The sequence below is a fragment of the Stegodyphus dumicola genome, chromosome 6, assembly GCF_044657685.1.
Source record: "Stegodyphus dumicola isolate Sdum_Otavi_A_Nest chromosome 6, ASM4465768v1".
NCBI classification, from domain to species: domain Eukaryota; kingdom Metazoa; phylum Arthropoda; class Arachnida; order Araneae; family Eresidae; genus Stegodyphus; species Stegodyphus dumicola.
Genome location: NC_140773.1, coordinates 44,526,970 through 44,552,524, shown reverse-complemented (window position 1 = coordinate 44,552,524; position 25,555 = coordinate 44,526,970). Strand labels below are relative to the sequence as shown.

The window sequence follows — 25,555 nt, the reverse complement described above, 5'->3', positions numbered from 1 at the left end:
AAAACAAAAATAGCATAATTTTCTCCGGACAAGCATCAAGAGTCCGTTTGTTGAGAAGTAAGATTCACATTTCGACACCTTTCGTCTAACGCGGAATAACTGTTTGTGTCGGCAGGCACAGAGAATGAAGCTGCTGCATTGCAGGTACAACTCGACCAATCATACAATAGCGTTGAGAAGACCGCGCTTTTCGCCTCAACTGCGCGCCCAAATGGCGCAACTGTGAGTGATTCTTACGCACTGAGAAAATAGTTCTTGCAATCAAATGCAGTATAAAATCCAACGTCTTACCGTCAGAATTTCGTTTTTCGTTTGTATGCATAAAGAGAGTTTTAGTGTGTGAAATAGGTACACTTTGGACGCATTGGTATAGGATTTGTGGTCGTGGATTAATACAGTCCCACAACTGCTAGGAGTTCATTTGATGTTTTGTCATTGCCTTCGCCATCGTCGGAGCGCATTTGATAAGTATTGAGCAGTTCTGTGATTCTGCCTCGTAAGCGTTTGCTGTAGCTTTGTGTTGTGTTACTGTTCTGTTTTATTTACGTACTGTATTAAAATGGTAAGTAATTTAAAATTTTTTTTTAACGTTTTAAGAATTTTTTTTAATATTTCTGTATAACTAGTCCAGTCGGCGAAGTGTACTCGTAGGCAGTAATTCGGAGATGACGTAATAATTATTAAATTACGGAACTGTGTGCCCTAATTGATTTTTTTAAAAAACATCTACAGGATTTTCGCAAATATGACTGTCTTTTTAAGCTTTAAAAATGTCAAAAGAAAATCGGCGTATTTAATTCATGTATCGGTGACCTAGGCATCTATTTCTTAACTAGCTTTTAATTATCTTATTATCTTGAGTCATGTACATGTGCCTCAGTTATACTGAAATACGTACGATTCATTAAAGTTTTTTATTTCCTTTAATCTTTGGTTTCAAATTTTTGCCGGCATACTACTGGCCACGATGCGCGTTACGGTTCCGGTTACAAAGTTTTAAATATTTGCGCGCTTAAAGCAGTGGGTAGGTAGAATTGTTCAAATAATTTTAGTTACCTAGGAGTAATTTATGAAAAATAAGAATTTATTACATTGTTTTTAATTTAGATGATTATTAATTTTGATATAAATTCAGGAATGGAAAAAAAGTAATCTGACTATATTAATTCAGCAGATGAAGGTAGATCAAATTCTTACATATTTCTCTAAAGTAACTCTTCTTTTGTTTCTGCTTCCTTTTATTTTGCAAAGGTGGATAACTTGCGTACATTTTTTTAATAAAGTCGGATTGCATTTTCTTGCAGATAATTTATGTAAAAATTGGTTTGAAAGAGTTGTGTTTCTAAAGCTTTGAAAATGTTGGTTTGTTCTGCATTCAAATACCTAACTATATCATAAGGATTTTTTCCATATGTGTTACAAGGCTAGTTTCTGTTCAGGATGTTGTTCACAAAATGTCCTTTTTCTAGACTATCCGACTCTTAAATGTCTGTAAAATTGTCTTATTTTCCATTATTTGTAATAAATTCATTAAATGGATGATTAAACACAAGTGATGCAACCTCTTTATTGAAGCAAGTTAATTTATTAAAGTCATGAATTATTGCTTTGCTGTAAGTTCTATTTCCTTAAGGTGAGTTAGTTATGTAGATACTTTCAGGACTTTCTTGATGTGAAACAAATGCAAGTCATTTAAAAAGCTTTCTTTCTTTCAAGACAAATTTTTTTTATTTGTAATAGCTGTAGTTTTCTGCTTAAATCGTGTTATATTTTGCCCTTGCATAGCATTAGTATGAAATTAACTTAAATGGGGGGGGGGAAAGTGCAGAATCGCCAACTGCTTGGAACGTTTTTTAAGAATTGCACAAATTCGGCATTGTGCACACCCTTGACTTTGTCCATGTACACATCAATGTATTTTCACTCAAGTCGAGGGGAAATTGACAAAAATCCAAATCTCTTTACTCTTGTAAAAAGCGCCAACTAAGTAGGCGATTTTGCGCTTCATCTAATTTAAATGTTCAATCAGTTTAATAGTATAATATTTTAAAACCAGTAATGAATTAACCAATCTGCCAGTAATAATTGGCAGTATTTGCCATTTGTTGATAGTTTGGCATCAAAATATATTTTCAAGCTTGCTCACCTGTGAAATGTCTTTTATTCCCGGCAGGCATTTCTTGGCAGTTGCATTGAAAATATTACCAGACTATTATTCTGCACAGCTTGTCTGTTTTTTTACATAAATTCTCCTAAATAAGAAGGCAAGGAATTTCGAGAAAAGTGAAGTGCAGAATCGCCCACTGCTTGGTGCATTTTTAAGAATTGCACATACTTGGTATCCATGTACACGTTGACCTATTTTCACTTAAAAAAAGTCTCAGAATTGCACAAAAATGGCATTGCGCACTTCCTAGACTTTATCCATGTACACATCGACCTATTTTCACTTTAAAAGTCTAAGAAAATTTGACAAAAATCCAATTCTTACTCTTGTAGAAAGCTCCAAACAAATAAGTGGACAATTCTGCACCTAAGCCGGAATTTCTCTTAAAACACATCCTAGTTTTTATTCTAACACTTCATTGTTGAAATTATATTTCCATTGTTTATCTTCTGTCATTTGCTTTCACTGTGGGAGAATTGAATCGTTATACTTTTTAGCTAAATGCTACATTCTAAAACAAAAATTTTGTAAGGGAAAAAATTCCATTGCTTATCTTCTGTCATTAGCGTTCACTGTGGGAGAATTGAATCATTATACTTTTTAGCTAAATGCTACATTCTAAAACACAAATTTTGTAAGGGAAGAAAAAATTATTTACATTTTTACAACTTTTGGGTGCTGTTTATCAAAATGATCATTAAATATGAAATATTTAAGCCAGCATATTTTTCATTTGCTGGTATTTCATATTAGGGATGGCCCCATTCTTTTTTACTGTTCTATTATCGGGACCGGATTAAAAAATGTGTATATGTATGCATGGATGGATGTTTTAATGTATATATGTACGTACAATATATACATTAACACACATACATGCACATGTGTATGTATGTGTTACCGTGAAAGACCGAAATTGGAGAATGTCAACATTCACCAAATGCGTTGGTGAAAGATCGAATATTGCATTACATTCTTGTACATTCGGACCCTCACCGTTGTATGTCGACAATCACAGATATGCTCTGGTGTAGGTCGAAAAGAGAGGAGTATATGTACATGCTGTCATTGCAAAAGGAAGTGTTCCACAAATAAATGCAGTTGTAAAAGCAAGGACCTCTTGTGCAATTCAAAGTGTAATAATAGTTTAAGTTGTTGCAGTAAATAAGATTGGAATCGCAAGTTTTTAACTTCTATTATTTTCCTTTCTCATTTTGAATGTACTGTGTGTTTGTTCTTAAGTTCTCATTTTAAGTCTCAAGTGCATTTTTTCGAGACTGAATTATGGAGAAAAAAATATAATATTCTTATATGTTTAACATTCACCATTAGCACATGGTGAATGTCGACATTTACCGGTGTAAGTCAGAAATAAGAGTATTTGGAAAATATTTCGGACATGCACCAAGCGACTATGTAAATGTTGAGATTCACCGGTGAAAGTCAACATTCTCCAGATTTCGTTTCACCGTAACACATATATTTCTGAATTTGGGCACAATAACAGAACAGTGCCCTTTTTTCCCCCAGTAATATATTATCATTTTGGCTATTTTATTCATTCATAATATGAAAGCATTCTTGAGTGTTGTTTCGATGCTTAAATTTTTAGTTTTTTTTATATGTATTAAGAGTTAATTTGACCTTTTGCACCTAAACTCTGTAATTTAAGGAAGATGCTAATTATATTTTGGGTCAGAAAAGGACATTTTCAAATGTTATACATTGTTTGTTAAGAAAGTTGATGTCTTGGGGGATATTTTAGATGTTTTTAGTGTTTAAATTTCATTTTTCATTTGTAAGTTGTTTGTTTTTTAATTTAAATTAACCAGGTTTTTTTTTTTTTTTTTTTTTATATATATATATATATAAAGAAAATAAATATGCAAAATGAATGTCAGCATGGTAAGTTTTCTTCCTTAATAGGTTTGTAGCAGAAAAAGTAAATTATTAATGGTGAGTTATTGGGAAAGTGTATCAGACGGGGTAGTTCATTGAATGTTGGAGGTTTTACGAGTTGAAGATAGAAGATCAAACTGTACTCCAAGCTTTACTTCTATAAATGGAAGAACATACCTGAAACTTCAAAAGGTGGGAGGAAATGCAGAATACCCCACTGCTTCGTGCGTTTTTCAAAATCGCCAACTTAAAAATGCGTCAAAGAATTGCACAAACTCTGTATCCATGTTCACATCGATTCACACCATATAAGTGGGCTATTCTGCACTTGAGCCCAAAAGTGTATAGGGACAGTGCAATACTAAAATACAACAGCGAGTAATTGTTCACAAAATCTTTTGTTGCCAGTTTTGGTTTTAGAGACACACATCGGTCGGGGAGACGGAGGTTGATGATGAAATAAAGTCTTTGCTTAAATCAAACCCATATTGTATGACACAAGACATTATAAAAACTTTGAATATTCATTATTCAAATATCCATCATTATTTGAAAAAGATGGGATCAGTAAGAAAGCATGATCTGGTTTATATTTAAGTTCCTCATGAACTTCAAGAAGTTTATTTAATAATAATGCTGTAATACTTTCAGTATGGTGAGATTTTAAAGCTGTGCTTATTGAATCTACTACCAAGAAACATCTCGAATGTGTATTGGCAGTAGGGCAGCTTTAACAAATCTGTCATTTGAAAAGATCCAAAGCTTGTTAGTTATACAAGTTCTGTAAAGGTAACACAAATTTGATCACTAATCCAAAAATTTAGTTTGGATTGAATATGTTACTGTACATTATAAAGTCTCCTTTTTCTTTTTGGTTGCATAAACTCTATGTATGAGATGAAATAGCGGATTCTCACTGTCTTGAAGAATAAATACTGCAGAAGAAATGTTTTAACTAACCTTTTTATTTAAACTAAATTAAAACAGATGTGTGCACCTCGCAAATCGCCAATAAGCTGACGACTGGCTTCTTAGTTTAACTAACGCTTAATTGGTAGCACGGCCGAGCCTAGAAGTATCAGTGTCAACTGATAGGTGTTTAATACGGGCTAGAGAGTTAAATTCAAGCATGCAGCATATACTCAGAGCTAAGTCCGCTACTATTCTATTTGAACTCTTGAAACTCAGCTTAAGTACTGCTTCTGAAACATGTTTAGATTTGCATCTATATCGTAAAAAAATTTACATTCCGTCAGAAAACAAATCGGGAGGGAAAGAAAAGTCAAACTGAAAATAATTGGTTGGAATAAAATCCTTGTAACTTATCATCATATATGTGCCTGATCATATAGAGAGGGTTGTTTCACTTTCTTCAAAAAAGTGAGATAATACTTCAAATACAGAGAGGGTTGTCTCACTTTCTTCTTTCTTGGTATAATGTTTGATGTTAATAGTACATTTTTGCTGATAAAATCCATTTATGAACAAGGACTCGTGAACGTAACTGAAAAGTGGCAAAAGATTATCGGTTGATCCTTCGGATTATGGTAACTTGGCGATTTTTTGGCGAAAATTTGGCGACCAACTCTGCTACAGCAACACTCTATTTTTTTTTTTTCGCCGCCATTTTGTCTTCACGAAGTAAAGACATGTTTCTTTTCTTTTTATTTACTGAACACTTTTTCCAACAATCTACTAGCCGAATTACACTTATGCTAGAAATTTTATGTAACAAAACTGCTTAATCATGACAAATATTAACTGCAAAATTGGGGAAAAATGCACAATCGCAAACTCCTTTCGCGTTTTTCAGAATAGCACATGCACATAAACCATTTACACATCGACTTATTTTTACTTTAAAAAAATCCCAGAATTGCACAAAATTGGCATTGCACACACTCTTAACTTTAGCCATCTACACTGCTATTTTCTCATAAATTACAAAAATTTGCACGAAAATGCAAAAAAAGTTCTGTGAATCTTTAAACTCTGTAAAAAGCACATATGTGAAATTACCTGATTGCGAAAAAGTATATACCCTTTCCAAGGATGAACATTTCCACGTATAAAATAAATAAAATATCCAAAAAATTTTAACCTCTAAATTAGCTATTATATTATAAACGTCACCAACGAATTCATACCACAAACATTACAAGTACTTAGTATCAAATATTTAAATTATTTCCATGCACGTTTACTTCAACTGAAACTTATACCAAATTCCTACAAACATAAAATTCACAAAATAACTATCATTTGATTAAAATATCACTAAGCCATGTACACGTCAACTTATTTTTACCTAAAAAAACATCCCAGAATTGCACAAAAATGGCATTGCGCACACTCTTCACTATATCCATGTACACTGCTTTTTTCTCATGAATTTGAAAAATTTCACAAAAATGCATGAAAATTTTGTGAATCTTTAAATGCAGTACAAAGAACATATATGAAATTACCTGATCGCGAAAAAGTATATTTCCTTTACAAAGATGAACATTTCGCGTATAAAATAAATAAAATATCCAAAAACTTTTACCTCTAAACTATCTATTATATTATAAACGTCACCAACGAATTCATACCTCAAACATTACAAATGGTTACAAATACAGTTAAAAGTCTTTAATCCGGACTCGTCGGGACTTCGGCGATTCCAGATTATCGATTTTTCCGGATTATAGATCATCAGTTTAAATCTGGTAAGATGGCATGCAGAAATTATAAAATTAAAGATATGAAACTGTAATTTATAAAATAATGAGCAATTATGATCGAAAGGATATCAAAATTTACAAAAAAAGAAGCTTAATATTTATTTGTTTACTTTATTAAACATTTCTTTCAACGCGCGCATGCGTAAAGCATACATTACGCATAGCCGAAATTAGAAAATTGCAATCAGAAAACTATTTGATTTGTATTTGTGATATTCATAATGAGGAGGAATAGTGCTGACAGATCAACTTCCAGTTCATTGTGAGCCCCCTCCCCTCCCCCCATGCAGAGCAGCGTGAAGAAATTGATAAACAGATTTCGGAACGGTTAGATAAACAAAGGATATGCCTTTATCCATTTTTTGTAGCAATTCCACTTTTTGTTTGATGGACATCGATTCATACTTTCGTTTTGTAGATCCTTTGGGAGATCCAGCATCAGAAATTCTATTTGACATAATCGAAAGTTCAAGCTTACTTTTATAAAATTGCTCGTACAGTCTGCAAAAAATAATAAGCCGGATCCAATTCGAAGATTAAGGAGCAACGCAATCATCAACATTAACTTAAATGGATAATTAGGTAATTTTAGCTTATACCGTCCGTTATATATTAAACGTGCACGCGAAAATGTAACTTGCGCATGCGCAGTCGTAAAAGTCTTGCGCGCACGCAAAAACGCTTATGCGCATGCGTCAATGAGGCACATGCGCAGAAAGATTTTAGCTTTGAGGTCCGGATTATGGGTGTCCGAATTAACGACTTTTGACTGTACTTAGTGTCATCCATGCACGTTTACTTCCACTTAAAACGTACACCAAATTCCTACAAACATATAATTCACAAAATAACTATCATTTAATTAAAATATAATTAAATTCAAAAATACTACTTAAATTATAAAAATCATTGCTAATAACAATTTTCCAATAATACCATATTATTTTATTTACTCCTTACGTTTAGAACAATGCATAAAAATATCCTCAAATAATTAAAAATGCTAACTTACCTTATCTTCTTCAGAATCTTGATTACTAGGCGGATACACTTTTCTTATTTCCTCCGCTAAATAAAAAGCAATCGTATGTGCGCCTGTTTCAGGATCTTTAAAATCATACTTATAGTTCACAGCAAGGTACCAGGTAAAATAAATAATTTAATAAAACATCTTTACTTCTATCTCGCACAACCTTAAAAAAACACTTATCACTACCCCTTTCAATCCCACTAAATACCCATTTCAAATTCACTTTAGTTAGGGCCATGGGATCCAAAATTTAACGAACACTTTCACACAACACAGAATAAAGCTAAATACAAAATTTCCAGATTTTTTTCCGGTTAAAGAATTGTAATTCGTCCATTAATGTCACATGACATATCTCATGATCTCTCATTTCCCTCACACAAAATAATGCGTAATCGGAACTGAGTACTTCTCACATTATAACCAAAGTCTTAGGTAGTAACATTTATCGCCTCCAAAATGTCGCCAAACTACCAGTTATCATATTCCAAAGATCAGCCGGATTATCAAACGGAATGGGCAATATAGAATTTATTGGGCTTTCCTTTTTATAAAATTAAATTTGAAATGCAGGAAAAATGGCACAACTTCCCCAGTAATTATGATGCAGAATGTAAATTTTATGGCAATTTTTAAATGCTGACATAAATTTTATTTATAATGCTTCATAATATTTATACTGAAATCAAACCTTTTTAGATTATTTTCAGTGTGTATGAAAGTGATGTTGTAAAAATATTGACAAAGAGCATTTCTTAAGTGAAAGTATTGTGTATTTGTATGAATCGAACAAAATTTGTATTCTTGAATAGTTTTTAAACTCGTGTTCAAAGTAGAATTTTCATGTTTGGTCAATTATTTCATAAATCTGATGAAATTTGGTAGTCTTAAATTGATATAATACAAACCTCTTGAGAGTTACAGTACACGTCCATGATCATCATGTAAAGGCTTTATTGATGCAGGAAAGCATCAATCAACAAGGTAGAAAATCTGGAGGAAGATCAATAAAAGATGTGGTTCCCTATAAATAATTTCACAGCTTTTATAACAGGATCTCTTAACTAGAAATAAGTTTACGTGTCCTTCTGGTAGCTGCCCTCGTTTTAGCATTGTATTCAATTTCTCAGAAGAGGAAGACGAGTTGCAGTTATCCTTCTAAAAGCATCTTGTATGTTCAGAAGAGTTTAGATCTAGGGATCTGCTTAGCCATTCCATCTGGTTAATAGTCTTACTTTCTAGAAAAATGTGTATCACTTAACCTGAGTGAGCAGAGTTCATAAAAATGGATTGAGGGTTAACAGCACTCCTGAAATGGCAAACTTGGAGCTCTTAAGATTAATTTGTTAGCAGAGTAGTTAACCAGTGGCCTAACAGTAAAGCAGCTAAACACGGGTAGTTCAGCCCAAGGTTTGAAACTTGTGAGCGGGCTAGCTGCATGGGCGTTTTTGGGGGTTTCTCCACATGTAACATATATACGAGCCAGTTTCCCTTAGAAAGTCCTCCATGATAGCATCCCTCTCCTTAGCTAATAGCCCTCGAGGCTTTGTCATAATTTCATAAACCATCTTTTAGAATAAAAAAGAGTGATATAAATATTGATACGGTCACTTTTTAACCTTGAATCTGTAATAAAATAATCAAATATTTAATCTTGAATGTCATTTGAATGCTTGCTTTATATTTTGAACTTGTAAAATTTAAGCTCAAATTTTTTTTTTCCATTTTTATATCAAACTGTGTTTATCAAAGTGCTAATTATCAATAAATGATGCCTTACGGTTGTGGGAACTTTCAAATTGTGAATAATATGGTGTAGCAACAAAGAAATTAGCGTTTTATGAAATTGTTGCTTATTTGAATTCTTTTTTAATATTTTTTTTCTTCTGAAGAGCATATAGAATAAATTTTAATTAACATTATTCTTTTTCAGGCTGATCAACTTACAGAAGAACAAATAGCAGGTGAGTTTTTAAGAATTTAAGTAAATAATGCATATGTGTTTAAATCTGCACGCTGTTATAATGAATTTATTTTCAGATATGCAAGTAAATAATTTATTAGATTTTTAATTCTGGTGGCTGACAAAAAAAATATGTTTATATTATATAAATAAATGCTGTTCGCGGTATATTTATTTTATTCAAAACTTATATAAACTAATAATTGAACAAATTCATTATCTCACTACTTTCATCCAATTACAATGCGAAATAATGGCATTATTTTGTTGACTTACTGTATCATTTGATAACTGAATATTATTAAGTTCATTAGCCAATTTTTCATAAAAAATGTTAAAACTTTATCTTGAGCTGCTGGTTATTCATTGCTTTTATTACTTTACCAGAAACTTAAAGGGTGTAACATAATCATTGTAAAAAAAATCCCACTCAGTTAACTATTCATTAACCCCAAGGGTTTTTTCTTTAAAGAATATTACACTATTAATGATACAGTAAATATATTACCTGTTCTATGAATACTGGCATTTAGTTACTTGCGAAAAACACAGAACAAAAGTACGCGGTTCATTTGAATTTCACTTGACTAAAAAATAGGTCTATGCTTTTGGCCAAGAAGGCACCTGGAAAAATTAAACCTTGAATGCACTTGAATTGGTAAATGCCACTCACTGCGGTTGCTCCCGCAAAATCGCAGCTTGGGAAAACATTGCCGCTAGACCTGAAAAACACTGGTGTTAAAGATGGCGCCTTCAGCGGTTGCTCACTGGAAATCACAACTTGAGATTTGACGCCGCTTAATCATGGAACAGGATGCCGTCCACGGCAGTTACTCACCGGTGACTACAACTTGAGATTTGACGTTGCTTAACCTTGGAAACAGGATGCCGCCCACGGCTGTTGATCACTGGTAATCACAACTTGAGATTTGACGTCGCTTAAACTTGGAAAAGCTAACATGACCTGGAACCACGGTACTTATCGCTCTGCGACACTCGTCGCAGTCTGTCTTCCAATGAGTGCTGGAACAGCACACCAGGAGCAATGAAAACTGGAACAAGAAGGGCTAAATTGGATCTTGGATCATATATTTACTGCTCGCTTTAGCTACTAGGAGCTCTTACCAGTATATTATCATTATACCATAGGCCATAAAGTTAAAAATTTAAGAGGTGTATTTAAAAATACACCGCGCCCGAAGGCGAGATCAGTAAATGAGAGAACTCTTAAAATAAGTTTTGCTAAATTGCATATCAGGGCATATCGTGGATGATTATATCAATGGCGGCGAGAGACTAAATGAAAGTCTAAGCTTCTGGGTGAGTCTAGAAGAGCAGAAACACGTGATCAGTGTCCAGCATTAAGATTGGTAGAGGAGTCAGAGTTCGAAAAATGAAGTTTTTTGTAGTTTTTGGAAATAAAGTTCAAACATAATAAATGCAACATCTATGTGGTGGATCGTTTGAGGTCTTTTCACTACATGCTCAATAGTAGGCTCATAGTCTGTAAGCGATTTAATAGCTTCATAGGGAGAATTTCTCATATCTTCAAAGAAATTGTGTGCAGAAATTAGCATTTGGTCGTGAATTGGGTTGATATCCAGGTCTTTGTGAATTTGAGAATTTCGCACGAACCAGGGTGCGTTCACTGTGCTACGTAAAATTTTGTTTTGAAGATTTAATTTTTGTCTATTTTTCAAGCAGTAGCCCAGGCTGGAACTGCATAGAGGATTATTGGGCGAATAAGTGAGATTTAAATATTTTTCTTTATACAGAGGTTTAACTTAGTTTCTTTCAATTAATATGATCTTTGAAATTTAGGGCTTTGTCAATATATACTCCTAAGTATTTATAGGAGTTGGCAACAGAAATATCTTGGTTATTGAGTCGGATATTTATATTCACTGGGATATTTTTCCTGTATCTGCGGAAGAGAACTATGCAGCATGTATCAGTATTTAGTTTGATTTTCCAGTCTTGACAAAATTTGTTAATGGTGTGGACTTGGAGCTGAAGATTCTCTGAAGCATTATTTGGACTTCGTGAACTGATGAGGATGACTGTGTCGTCGTCATATTTGAGTATATTAGAATGAAAAGGTAGAGGCATATCATTATGAATATTGTAAAAAGCTTCGGTCCTAAAACACTGCCCTGAGCTACTCCACTGTAAATCACTTTTTTGAAGAGATTGCTTCACCACAGTGCACTTGAAAAGTACGATGTTTAAAATAAGAATGCATAAGCTTGATAAAGCTGTTTGGTAATAGGAAGTTAGATAGCTTATGAAGTAAGCCAGCATGCCACACTTGATCGAAAGAAGGGCTAAACCAGAACAGTGCGAGATACTTGTACATGAAGTAGACATGACGTCATCTCACAGCAGCCAATCAGCTGTCAGCACGACTCAGCTTTCCAGATGATGTAACCTCGAGTTTCATTTTTGCATCTTAATTAGGCTGGAACAATCCGTTCTTAATACAAACAGTGGCAGTGAAAAACGAAGTAATTGCTATATCCCTTTAAAATAAAAACTAAACCTTATGTAAAAGTTAGAATTATTTCAAGGAGGAGAGATGATGCAGAAAAAAGGTTACAATAAATCAAATTTTCAACACTTTGGTATTCGGTTCTGTTATTCGTTTGATATGAATCTGAATGTTTTTCTTGTAGCATTTATCATATGATGGAAATATTCTCATTCCTATGTTTCATATTTTGCTGCTTAGTGCGGCTGCACCTATTGCACATGCTTTGCCTCTGGCCCTCATCACTGTGCATTTCTAGAACAAAGTAAGTAAAAGTTGGCCACCTCTGATATATATATATATATATATATATATTCATTAATCATATCGTTGCTGAGGCCTTCTGGAAAATAATATGAATTCAGTTGTTCAGAGATTATATCTTAACTATCCAAACAGAGGAGGGTTTTAACTCCCAAACTCCAAATTTCCCAAAAAGATCTTTTGAAAATTTTTTTCTTAACTATAATTCCAAATTAAACTTTCAGCTTTGATTTTTGACTCCTTTTCTTTCAACTTCGGCGATTCCGGACTAGGGTTTTTCCGGAATATAGATCATCGATTTAAATCTGGTAAGATGGCATGCAGAAATTATAAAATTAAAAATATGAAACCATAATTTATAAAATAAAGAGCAATTATGATCTAAAGGTTATCAAAATTTACAGAAAAAAAGCTTAATTATTATTTGTTTACTTTATTGAACATTTCTTTCAATGCAAGATGTTCAAGTTGCTTCGTTTTTTGTGCAAAACGCGCATGCCTAAAGCGTACAAAAAAAAAGTTTGTGTCTTGAGGTCCGAATTACAGACTTTGTATTATATTGTAATTGTCTGAACATGTTTTAAAATTTATATCAAAGTATTTAAAGATACCATAAATATTTTTGAATATATATGGATATATACACTGGTGTGCAAAAAATTAAGGACGAAGTCGAAAAATTAGCATATCAGCTGAACAAAGAGGCAGAGCGGACAGAAACACCAATCGGGAGATTAAGTAAGGTGATGTACGGTAGCATATGCGCAGATATGCAGGTAGACGTAATGGGGGCGTGTCTGAGTAGTATAAAGCATGTTGTCGGTGTAAGATCAGTATTTCTGACAAAGAGATTGCATGCCGTATAGCAGTTAAAATCACACCGAGTTGCTGCCTCAGCGAGAAATGGCAAATAATCAATCTGTTAGACGACATCTAGATGCTTTCACCAGAGATCGAATCATTGGGAAGTTGGAGGAAGGCCGCAGTGTGACAAGCGTGTCTGCAGAGTTTGGAATTGCTCGCAGCATCATTTCACGATTTTGGAGACAATTTCAAACTACAGGAACAGCTATCCAGGGGTTTAGTAGTGGTCGTCCACGAGGAACCACACCCGCAGATGACCGGTATATTGCCTTACAGGCCAGAAGAAACAGGCGGGAGAAATCGCTAGACACATGAGACTGGACGACAGATATCGAGTTTTACCGTGGCCAGAAGACTGCATGGTGGTGGTCTGTTTGCACGACGCCCTGTGCGGTGTGTACTAACTCCTGCTCATCGGAGAAGGCGTTCTCTGTGGTGCCGGGAACACCGGAATTGGAGAGACAATGAATGGGGACGAGTACTCTTTACAGATGAGAGCAGATTCAGTCTGAGTAGCGATTCTCATCGCATACTCATCTGGAGAGGGCGGGAAAGCCGCAATCATCCCTCGAACATCATTGAAAGGGACAGGTATGGAGGTGGCGGTGTTCTCGTTTGGGGAGGCATCATGCTTGATAGTCGTACAGACCTTCACATCTTCGACGCAGGTTCAGTCAACGGGACCCATTATTGTAACGAGATTCTTCTTCCATATGTGCGTCTTTTTAGAGGCGCTATGGGTCCGCAGTTCCTTTTCATGGACGACGATGCACCATGTCATCGCACAGTAGCTGCCGAACAGCTCTTAGAGAGTGAGGATATTGAACGTATGGATTGGCTGGCACGATCTCCTGATCTCAATCCCATCGAGCATGTATGGGATTTTCTAGGCAGACGCTTGGCAGCTCGTACCTTACCACCAGTGACGATTCCGGGGCTTCGATTGGCGCTGCAAGACGAATGGGCAGCAATGCATCAACAACTCATTGACACCCTCATTTTCAGCATGGGCAGATGCTGTGAAACCTGCCTAGCAGTCAGGGGAGATCATATCCCCTATTAAAGACCGGATGTTTCTTGCTGGACACCCATCACAGGGATGTTTTGGCCTTCAGTCGCATTGCGCTCCATGCTACTTTTTCAATAAAGCTTCTTTTTATCCCTCTGATTTCTCTTTTAGTAAGTGTTGCTTACATTACTCATGTCCTTACGTATTGGGGATCAACCGTCTCGTCCTTAATTTTTGCACACCAGTGTACACCTCTTTGCCACCTTGTGGTTAAAGGCCTGTCTTCTTTATTACAATGATGTACAGATGCCCACTTTAAGATTTGTAGTGAATAGTGAACATACTGTGAAACTGGTTGCTTTTTATAAGAGATTGCGAGGAATATTTCTGACTGTTAGGCAGGATTTGTATCTTTTTTATGAAGACAAAGGCTGTATTAGCAATCAAGAGACTGTGAACTATAATTTTCTAAAATAATGATACAGTGGAACCTCCAGATATGAAAAATTCCTCTATATACGAGAAATTCAAGATAAGAGGAAATTATGAGCAAAAAATTTGACTCTTAAATACAAGCATTGACTCGAGCAATAAGCCGGGCTGTTGGTGCGTGGCACCATTTCCCATCCTGCTCGACTCGGGGAATCCCATTGTCAGATCCCTCCAATTGTTTATTACATTCAATTTTAAAATAATTATTTCACGATGCCTTCCAAGAAGATTGTTGCCTTGGATAGTGCTGCAAAGAAAAATAAGAAAGCTATGGCTGTTGAAATTAATATAGATATCTATACAAGTATGGTGTAAGAGTGACAGAATTGGCGAAGACTTAACAGCCTTTCGACATCGACAATTTGCGCTTTTCTGAAGACTCAGGAAGAAATTAAGAAACTTGATGTAGCTAAAGGAGTTAAAGTTGCTTCCAAGCACTGACCGTAACTCCTAGAAGATGTTGAGAAGCAGTTTTTGGTGTGAATTAACGAGAAGCATTTAAAAGGTCGGTGTCGGAAGCTATCATAAAGATAAACTGTGGTTGTATTATTTACTAGTGTTATGTATTAGAAAAAATTATTTTTATGTTGATATTTTGAGGGGCGCAGAACGGATTAACTGGATTTCCATTATTTTCAATGGGGAGGTTTGCTTCTAGATACGAGAAATTCACTATACTAGCTCGGTGCTGGAACAAATTAAACTCGTATCGCGAGGTTCCACTGTATTTCTGTTTCAGTGCCCACTTTGTGTCTAGAAATATCTACTGAATGCTAGCGATGAGATAGAGATTTCTATACAAATATTTTTTTTGTGTGGGGGGGGGTGTATTCAGCAAATTACTTATTTTAACTTTTCAGCACATCCCAGTCCTGCTATTTTGTTTAGACAAAATTTAAAGTAGAGTAAAGGAATGCCATTGTTGTGATAAATAATACAGTAGTCATTCTAATGCTTATGAATTTTAAAATTTGGTGTTTTTCTTTCAGAATTCAAAGAGGCCTTTTCATTGTTTGATAAAGATGGTGATGGCACAATCACAACTAAAGAATTAGGTACTGTAATGCGATCTCTTGGCCAAAATCCTACTGAGGCCGAATTACAAGATATGATAAATGAAGTAGATGCTGATGGTAAGAAATTTTACTATGCTAAATCATAAATTTAAGTGCTGAATGTAGTTTTAATATAAAAAATGCAAGTTAAGTAAATTAAAAACTTCTGTTTATTATAAGAATCAGAATCTAAAATTTTAAAAATATTTCTTTATGAATTTGAAGGTTTATGTAATAAGAAGAATGGGGGGGAACAAGACTTCTGACAGTATGCTTTTTAAGTGTTAAACCTGAATTGGTGGGTTAACAATTAAGAATGCATTTTAAAATACTTTAACCTTTTCCAGTTACTGGGACATATATGCCCTGCACTACTTTAAGTATGTCTCAAGAAATTTCAATAAATTATGCAGATTTAAAATTTATTCTTTAATAAGGAGTAGGACATGTAAGATCCTGTTGATTTGTTTTTCTGCTCCTTGCTATGAACTTAGTTGACTGAATGGTCCTAATGCAGAAAAAATCTGATGTGGACATCACGACTTCCTTGTATTGTCTTATTAAATTATGCACTTTTTGCTGCATTTCATTTAAACTTATAGCCTCAAATTTCATTAGAGATACATTTCTCAGTCGATTAATTCGCATCTTTCTTCGTGGCAAGACAAAAATACATAAAAACTCCAAACATCTTCATTAAAGAATGTAAAATATAGAAAAACATAAAACACCAAATAGAAGGTTTTCTTTTTTTTAACACAAATAAAATTTGTTTCTATGCAAAAAAAGCAATTTGGCCGAAAGACGGGTTTTTGGTGCACAAATCGAAATTTTTAAAATGAGACATCTAACAATTTTAGAATTATCAATTTAAAAGTTGTTTGAGTGACACTAAGCTCGACTTCTTAGGCTTAGTACCAATTAGCAGCTTTTAAATTGACAGTACTACAACTATTGCATGCAAATTAACTACAGGCATAAAAACTTTAACCAGAACATAATTCAATGACTTGTAAAGCAAAACATGCACAATTTAAATTAAAGCATATAAGGATAAAAAAAACTGAACTCTCTAAGCAAGGTAATAGAGTGCGTATATATGTATGCAGATCTTTAGTGCTGCCGATTGCAACCAAAATGAGAGGTGCACAACTGCATACTTTAATTCTCTCATATACAAAATTTCGAGTCTCTGAGGCTACTCGTTTTTGAGTTATGACAGATACGTATGTACAAATGTCGCGAAAAAAGTCTGCTAAATTTATTTACAATTTCTTTTTTGAATAGATTCCTTTATTTCTGTCTATACGTACAAATGTCACTTAAAAACATCATTCAAATGTATTTAAGAGTGGTCAAAATGGATATTTTCATCAAAATATATCCAAAGTTTTTTTGGATTGCAATACTTCCTTTAAATTGTACAAGGAAGTAAAAATTAGTCCGTATAACACATGGAAAAAGGTTAAAGCATAGTAAATGTTAAAATTTGTAACTGATACTGTTACTTTTAGTCATAATTCTGGGAGATTTGAGCTTCTCTCCCCTCCCCCTTTTTCTTCTGGTAGAGCTGTTTTTATCTATGCTATGTGTTCCTTTTGGAAGTTCATAGTTAATAAAAACTTATCTAGTATGGCAGATTTGTAAGGGCCCTTCAAGTGTTTTGTTAGAAGTGAGTGTTTAGTTTTGATGGGCAAGCCTGTAAGCAAAAAATATTTTGTGAAAACATTTTGTCTATTTATCTGAAAATATTAAACTGAGTTATTTCATTGAACATTTTGAATAACTTTTTAAAGTGCCTAAAATTTACATAACCAAAACATAATGAGCTGTCAACTTTATATGTATTACTGTGTATATAACCTAAGGATATATTAGGCTTGTGTATATGTGTGTAGTTTTTCTGGTAATTGAAAAATGAAAGTGTACTGTGGCTAATGTTTAAAATTTATTTTCGATAAAGTTTGGGAATAAATTGATAAAAAATAAGTTTATTAAAAAAAGTACTTATAAAATTTTACAAAGTATATATTAAAATAATGTAATTTTATCGGTATTTTTATTATTACTCTAAGATGATATTTTATCTACTGTTATGAAAGATGTATTTTAAAAAAGTTAAAACAAATTATAATTTTATCTGTAGAACCATTCTAATAGAAATTTAACTGCTTTATAAAAATTTTGCTCTAAATCAGCCATCTATATCCGAGAAAAATGTTTGCATTTAAACTATTAAAATATAAATGTTTTAATTTGTATAGGAAATTGATATAAAGTAGCCTTTCTTAAGACATTGAAAGCTAGAAACATTTATATTACATCTCTGATTACAACTATGCACGCTCCCAGATTAATTTGATGTCAGCTAAAGGTTGGTTAGCAGATTTAATCAACTGAAATATGTCATTTAGTAAAAATCTAATCAATCTTTTGATGGTTGTACTCTGCCCAGGGTCTGTCAGGCTACTAATAGCAACAACTTCAAAAGTGATGAGTATTTCTTAAAGCAAGGATGAATATCCTGTCTAAGGCAATTTCCTCTTTAGGAACATAAAATTCCAATTGTGTGTGCTCAGCTTAGTAATTTTTTATTGTATTGTGTATCAAATATATGGAGATGCCTGAATTTTTGTGTAAAAGCAGCTGGTATTGTTATATCAACTCTGAGTATAACATATTTAATGAGATGGCTGCTGATTTAATTTTGTTTATTTCCGTGCTTTAAAACGTTATTTGTTAGTATGTTTTGTGTGGCTTTTAAAGGTGTTTGTTCTGTGCACTTAAAGTAAGTAGATTTACCTATTAAAAATTATCTCGCCGGTTTTCGAATTCAGCATGATGGGCTCGCCTTTCATTCAGTTTTCTGTCATGAGTTTCACATGCATTGGATTCATGAAATGAATTCCTAATCACTATACACTGAAGTGACAAAAATCATGGGATAGCAATATGCAAATATACAGATGGCAGTAGTATGGCGTAGAAAATGTATAAATGCGAAGTGCTTAGGCAGGGCTTTCATTTGTGTTCAAGTTATTCATGTGAAGAGGCTTTGGCGTGATTATGGTCGCGCACGACGAGAATTAACAGACTTTGAAAGCAGAATGGTAGTTGGAGCTAGATGCATGGATCATTCCATTTCGGATATCGTTAGGGAATTCAACATTCCGAGATCCACAGTGTCAAGAGTGTGCCGAGAGTATCTAATTTCAGGCATAACATCCCACCATGGACAGTGCAGTGGCCGACCACCTGCACTTAACGACCGAGACCAGCGACGTCTGCGTAGAGTTGTCGATGTTCACAGACAAGCAACACTGCGTCAAATAACCACAGAAATCAATGTGGGACGTACGAGGGACGTGTCCGATAGGACAGTGCGGCGAAATTTGTCTTCCTTGGGTTATGCCAGCAGAAGACAGACTCAAGTGCCTTTACTGACAGCACGACATCGCCTGCAGCGACTCTCGTGGGCTCATGAGCATATCGGTTGGTCCCTAAACGAATGGAAAACCGTGGCTTGGTCAGATGAGTCGCGATTTCAGTTGGTAAGAGCTGATGGTAGGGTTCGAGTGTGGCGCAGACCCCCACGAAGCCATGGACCCAAGTTGTCAACAAGGCACTGTTCAAGCTGGTGGTGGTTCCATAATGGTCTGGGCTGTTTTTACATAGCATGGACTCAGTCCTCTGGTACAACTGAACCGATCATTGACTGGAAATGGATACCTTCAGCTACTTGGAGATCACTTACAGCCATTCATGGACTTCACGTACTCAAACAACGATGGGATTTTTATGGATGACAATGCGCCATGTCACTGTGCCACAATTGTTTGCGATTGGTTAGAAGAATATTCTGGACAATTCCAGCGAATAATCTGGCCACCTAGATCGCCCGACATGAATCCCATCATACATTTATGGGACATCATCGAGAGGTCAGTTCGTGCCCAAAACCCTGCACCGTCAACACTTTCACAATTATGGACATCTATAGAGGCAGTATGGCTCAATATTCCTGCAGGAGACATCCAAACTTCCAACGACTTGTTGAGTCCATGCCACGTCGAGTTGCTGCACTTCGCCTGGCAAAAGGAGGACCGACAAAATATTAGGAGGTATCCTATGACTTTTGTCACTTCAGTGTATTATACTTTTTCCTAAGATTAAGGCTCTTCCATTTTAACCTGCTATTTTCGATACATACTCAGTTGTTGCTAATAAAAAAAAATTTAAATTGTTAATTAGAAATTGAGTTGAATTGAATTATCTTTAGTTTTTCCATAAAGGAAAATTGCATACTAGGATTGTATTGTAAATAAGCTATACATTAAAGTGCCATATTATTAATAGTTTAATATTCCAGCTAGGTAAACTTTTTTGTAGTAAAAGGTATTTATTCTTCACAGCATGGGCTAAATTTAAATTTTCAGCATAAATACTGATCTTTGGCAAATGTCAGTTATTTATTATATATGAAATTGATTATTAGTTTTAGTTTTCTTAAACGTTTCATTTAATATTTTAATGTGAAACCTAATACATTGCCACTGCTCTGTCCATGGTGGGATGTTAGTTTTCCCACTAAATAACGAGGCTTCTATTACTTTTTTTGAGCATATTTTTAATTTTATTCCATTAAAAATATGATCTTGCTTATATTTTTTAACTGTTTAATCAGGAAATGGCACAATAGACTTTCCTGAGTTCCTTACTATGATGGCACGAAAAATGAAGGATACAGATAGTGAGGAGGAGATTAGGGAAGCCTTCCGTGTCTTTGACAAGGATGGAAATGGATTTATCAGTGCGGCGGAGCTTCGCCATGTTATGACAAATCTTGGGGAGAAACTTACAGATGAAGAAGTTGATGAAATGATCAGGGAGGCTGATATTGACGGTGATGGCCAAGTTAACTATGAAGGTATTTTTTCAAACTTTTTTTTTTTTTTTCCCCTGCTTAGTCTTCTGGATTACACTATTACTTTGAACGGATATATAAGGTTATTATAAAAATTCTTTAATTTTAGTAACTTGTAAGTAAAAACATAAGCTTAAGTTCAGTTTAAGATAATTTATTACTTTTTTATTAACTGAAATTCAAATATACAATAAACTTCTAATAAATTAGAAGTTTTATAGCTGTTCACAAAAATTTTTCAGATGAACTGTTTAATTAAATACTTTAGAATAGTTCGTAGGTAATTTTGGATACAGAAGCGCAGTGGTTTTCAAATGGAAGAAGGATTGTTATTGAGTCTGATGTATCCTCCTCCTCCTGTTGAGAAAGTTATATCAGATTTGATTGAAATCCTCTTATATTTTTTCAGATTTGTAGTTTCTAGGTTTTAGTTTCACATTTTTTTAATTCTTATTTTGCATATTTTTTTGGATATTTTGAAATTTATTGGTGTAAAATTTCATTTCTTTTGGGTCTTCATGTAAAATTGGTTCTAAATTTCTTGCTTATATATGATAAAAATGTGTAATTCAACTGTATAATTTAATTTAGTAGTATTCACTTAATTCCTCATTTTTAATTTAGGTATTTCCTCTTTATTCTAAAAAAAATATATATACAGTGGTGGCCAAAATTGTGGACACTTTTGGAAATTTGTATGTTTTTGAACTTTGTATGCTGATAGAAAACGTTACGTTTTACAAAATGCAAACTTGTATGTATCATTTTAAAGAGAATTTATTACTGAATTCAGTACAAAACACAAAATTCAATTATTTGCAATACAAAAAAGTTAAACGATAATAGTTATCAATATACATTAGACAGTGATGATTCCGGTGAGTTAAAGTACTTAGTAGGGTACCCTTTATTTTGTATTACAGCTTCACATCGATGTTTCATTGAGCTGACAAGAGTTTTAAAAGCTCTTCTTTCGTTATTACATGATGCCAGGAAACAATTATAGCGTCAATTAATTCCCATTTATTTGATGGGCGCCTCATTCAGAAAAGAGTTTTCAAACGGTGCCACAAATTTTCGATAGGATTGAGGTCAGGACTGTTTCCTGGGCATGACAGCAAATTAATGCTCTTTGTACGAAACAACTCTTCCGATATTTTGGCCGTGTAGCAAGGAGCAGAATCCTGCTGAAAGATAAACGAAGCATTGTTGGGAAAGAGATCTCTGATGGAAGGTAGAAGTTTTGGTTCTAGAATAGTGTCAATGTATTTTCTGGCATTCAGTGTCCATCGATGACACGAAGGTAACCAATACCATCTGCTGACATGCATGACCAAATCATAACACTAACTGGGTTTTTCACAGTTATGCTTGAATGCAGTCAGGATGTAGCTCTTCTCCTATTTTACATCTTGCATATTTTCGCCCATCACTACTGAATAACGATATCTTAGTTTCATCACTCCATATAACTTGTGACCACTGATCATCTGTCCAATTAATGTGTTCTTTTGCCCACTGTAGTCTTTTTTTTTTTTTTTTGTTGTTGTTGTTGTTGTTGTTGTTGCTGAAAATTAAGATAAGCTTCTTTTGTGGAATTCTACCTCTCAGTCCAACATCTGTTAATCTTCTCCTGATTATTCTTGAACTGACAGAAACACCAGCATCATTCAGATCACTTCTGATGGCATTTTTCTATCTTGGAGACATAGTCTTTTTATTCTGCCATCAATAGATGTGGTGCACCTTTTTCTGCCTTTTCCTTCTTTGTTTTCTATTGAATGTGTCTCCTGATATCGTAAACAAAACTTTCGGACTCCAGATGTAGTCACTGAACCACCCGCCTGTCTTGCAATTTCAGCATGGGAAAGACCACTTTCTCGTAATGCAGTAATATTACATTTCTTTCTAGGTGTCCAATCTACTCTTTTATTTGATGTCATTGTTTGACTAAATATTAAAAATGTTTACAAAAATTCCTACTTGTTATTGCAGTGTATAAGAAACAGGTCCTCCTTTTACAGAACATGATTGAGAAAGGTATTAATTTAATAAACTGTGCATTTCCCATCAGAATGAGTATATTACTTTTTATGCCATTCCTAAAGAAATCAACCAGCTTATTGAAAGAAGTCTTGAAGGTTCATTTCAAGTGCCTCGTGGGAATTGTATTATTTTGCAGTAGTAAAATTGTTCAAGGTTCATATTGCAAGTCCCAAGATAGGTTCAGAGAATAATTTTGCATGAATAGGGCAGGGCAGATGTTCATATGTTCTCATTGATTAGCATCAGTATGTTTATGTGGAATCCGTCTGCCTAACTTAAAAATTTCCTTCTAATTGTGTTGAATAGTTAATGATGAATTAATCCATTCTACTAATGCTTTAACAGTTTAATTTTAGCACATCATTATCAAAAAACTAGTAGAAACCCACAGCAGCTGGTTCCTTTCAAGCCAAGGTTGCCCTACCCATATTTATAGAATGGCACTTGCAAGTATTCAAACCATGTTTATAAATATTTAAGGAAATGATTAAAGAGTGGCATATCAAATGTGCTTTTCTGCAACAGCCATTCCCATGAGAGTATTTAAGCAGCAATTAATACGAATATGCTTGCACCTGAATTTATATGAATAATGCCTTCTTTGTTAGTGGTATTGTACTATTTGAAAAACAACACTACTTGGAGAACAGTTTGATAGTTCTTATTATCTAACACGAAGGTGTCCAAGTTAGGTATAGAAACAGTGTGGTTCATTCAGGCTGTTTCAACTCATCTTTATCGTAAAGAATAGTAATAAAGACTAGTCTAAAGGGGGGTAGCAGCAGCTGTTATTTCAATGAATAATGAAGGTTTTTTTTGGTCATTTTCAGTTCAGCATTGGTTGAAGTTTCAGTCAGTTGTATCTAAAGGGGCTATACAATTAATTGGAAAAGGCAGTAAATTTGCTTATCTTGTGAACGTCTTCTGTCTCACTATTGATTTGGGATTATTAGTTCTTCCAAATCCTATTATACTTGCAATCCAGCTATGAAAAATAATGTATTTGCATCAGTTTAAAATAGCACATGAGCCCGTACTACGCGGGATGCTCGAAGCCCTTGCTCTGGGTCTAACACTGGGCTTGCACCACCTTACCCTGTGGGCACAGAGTTCTCTGCATCGAGCCGGGGGTGGGGGAGATATGAGGAGAAAACAAATAACTATTATTTATAACCATTACAAAAACTTAACAGGCTTCTCAAGAATTAGCCAGGTTTACATAAAAAAGATGTGAAGATTTTGCGATTGTGTCGTGGCATCATACTTATCTGTTTTTGACATTGGTATTTCATCCATGCATTACATGTCTCCATTTGTTTAATTTTTTGTGAAGGAAAAGTTTGTAAAATTCTAAAAGATTTTTTGCCTGATTGATGTAACAAATCACTGTCAAATGTGTTGAAAGTAATCCATATTTGTAGATGATATGTTTTCGGAAATTGTTTGGGTTGGAAGTAGAAGGTATCTTAGTTTCAAAGAGATGATAGAAATGTTCATTGAAAATTTATTTGGTTGAGTTTTACAATTTAAAAATCTTAAATAATTTCAAAAAATTTTTGCCATGTTAAAAAATAGGCTAGCATCTTTGGTATGACCATGTGTAAGAAGCTGGGAGTACATATAAATAATTCTCCTTAGAAGTTAATAATTAAATAAATATAAGTTTTTTAACTTTTCAAACAGCTTGTTAAAAACTGTCTATTGCTGATCACCTTACCCTGCATCTGTCTATTTCATAGTCTATAAAATTTTCTTCTACAGTTGTACTAAAACGTTTTGTCTTCAAATTATTTTGAATAAAAATTTTGGTTTTAATTTATTGTTTTTTCTCTTCCAGAGTTTGTAACAATGATGACATCAAAGTAAATAAATATTGGTTGTAGAGAAATGGAGCACTGTCCACATCAGCGGGATACAGTGACTGTATTAAAGCTTTAAGAAGTTCAGATTCTTTTTACTTCTTTCTATTTTAATGTTCATGTACAAAAACTAGGAAGTAACACTCTATCAGTCATCTGGTGTTACTCTTGTAAAAACATTTTTGTACCATATTCAAGGGCTGCAAGATGCACTTGTGATGTGTGAATGATCTGTTAATCTCATTTTAACTTTTCAGCTTCTGTAAATTAAAAGTGAAAATTTGTTCTATCATGCTTTTGCTGTTTGTAAAGTTAAACTACACATTCCATTAATCTAATTAATTTCATATGTTCTTTGATTTGTGACCATTTTGTTTCTCTAAAACTTTATTTAAGTTAACCAGTGGAATCTTGCAGAACTTATTGCTTGCTACGTGCGAGTGCAAGGTTGTTCCTCACATGCACGTTAAAACTTTTCAATAAAAATTCTCTCGAGAGACTATCTATTTACTTTTGTGTGATGTGTCTTTAAAACATTAATTCATTATTAATTTATGCCTATGTACTTTTGCAGTAAAAAATGATGCTATTATTTCAAATTGAATTCCTGCAGAAGTTTCATGTACTATCAAACACTTAATTTCTTAAATTTTTTATATACTTTACGAAGAAGCCCAAGTGTAGTTTTTTCTTATTTTCTGTTAAATTGTAGAACAATCTAATTTGCATG

General features: G+C 34.0%; 1 protein-coding gene across 1 annotated transcript; it reads left to right on the top strand.

Annotated features, from left to right (window-relative positions):
• The first annotated feature begins 284 nt into the window (after positions 1-284).
• LOC118183457 (calmodulin) lies at positions 285-25,335 on the top strand. Its single transcript, XM_035353006.2, has 5 exons — positions 285-562; positions 9,756-9,786; positions 15,931-16,074; positions 20,681-20,923; positions 24,804-25,335. The coding sequence occupies exons 1-5, from the start codon at positions 560-562 to the stop codon at positions 24,830-24,832; spliced, it is 450 nt and encodes a 149-aa protein (XP_035208897.1). The 5' UTR covers positions 285-559; the 3' UTR covers positions 24,833-25,335.
• Positions 25,336-25,555: the final 220 nt, after the last annotated feature.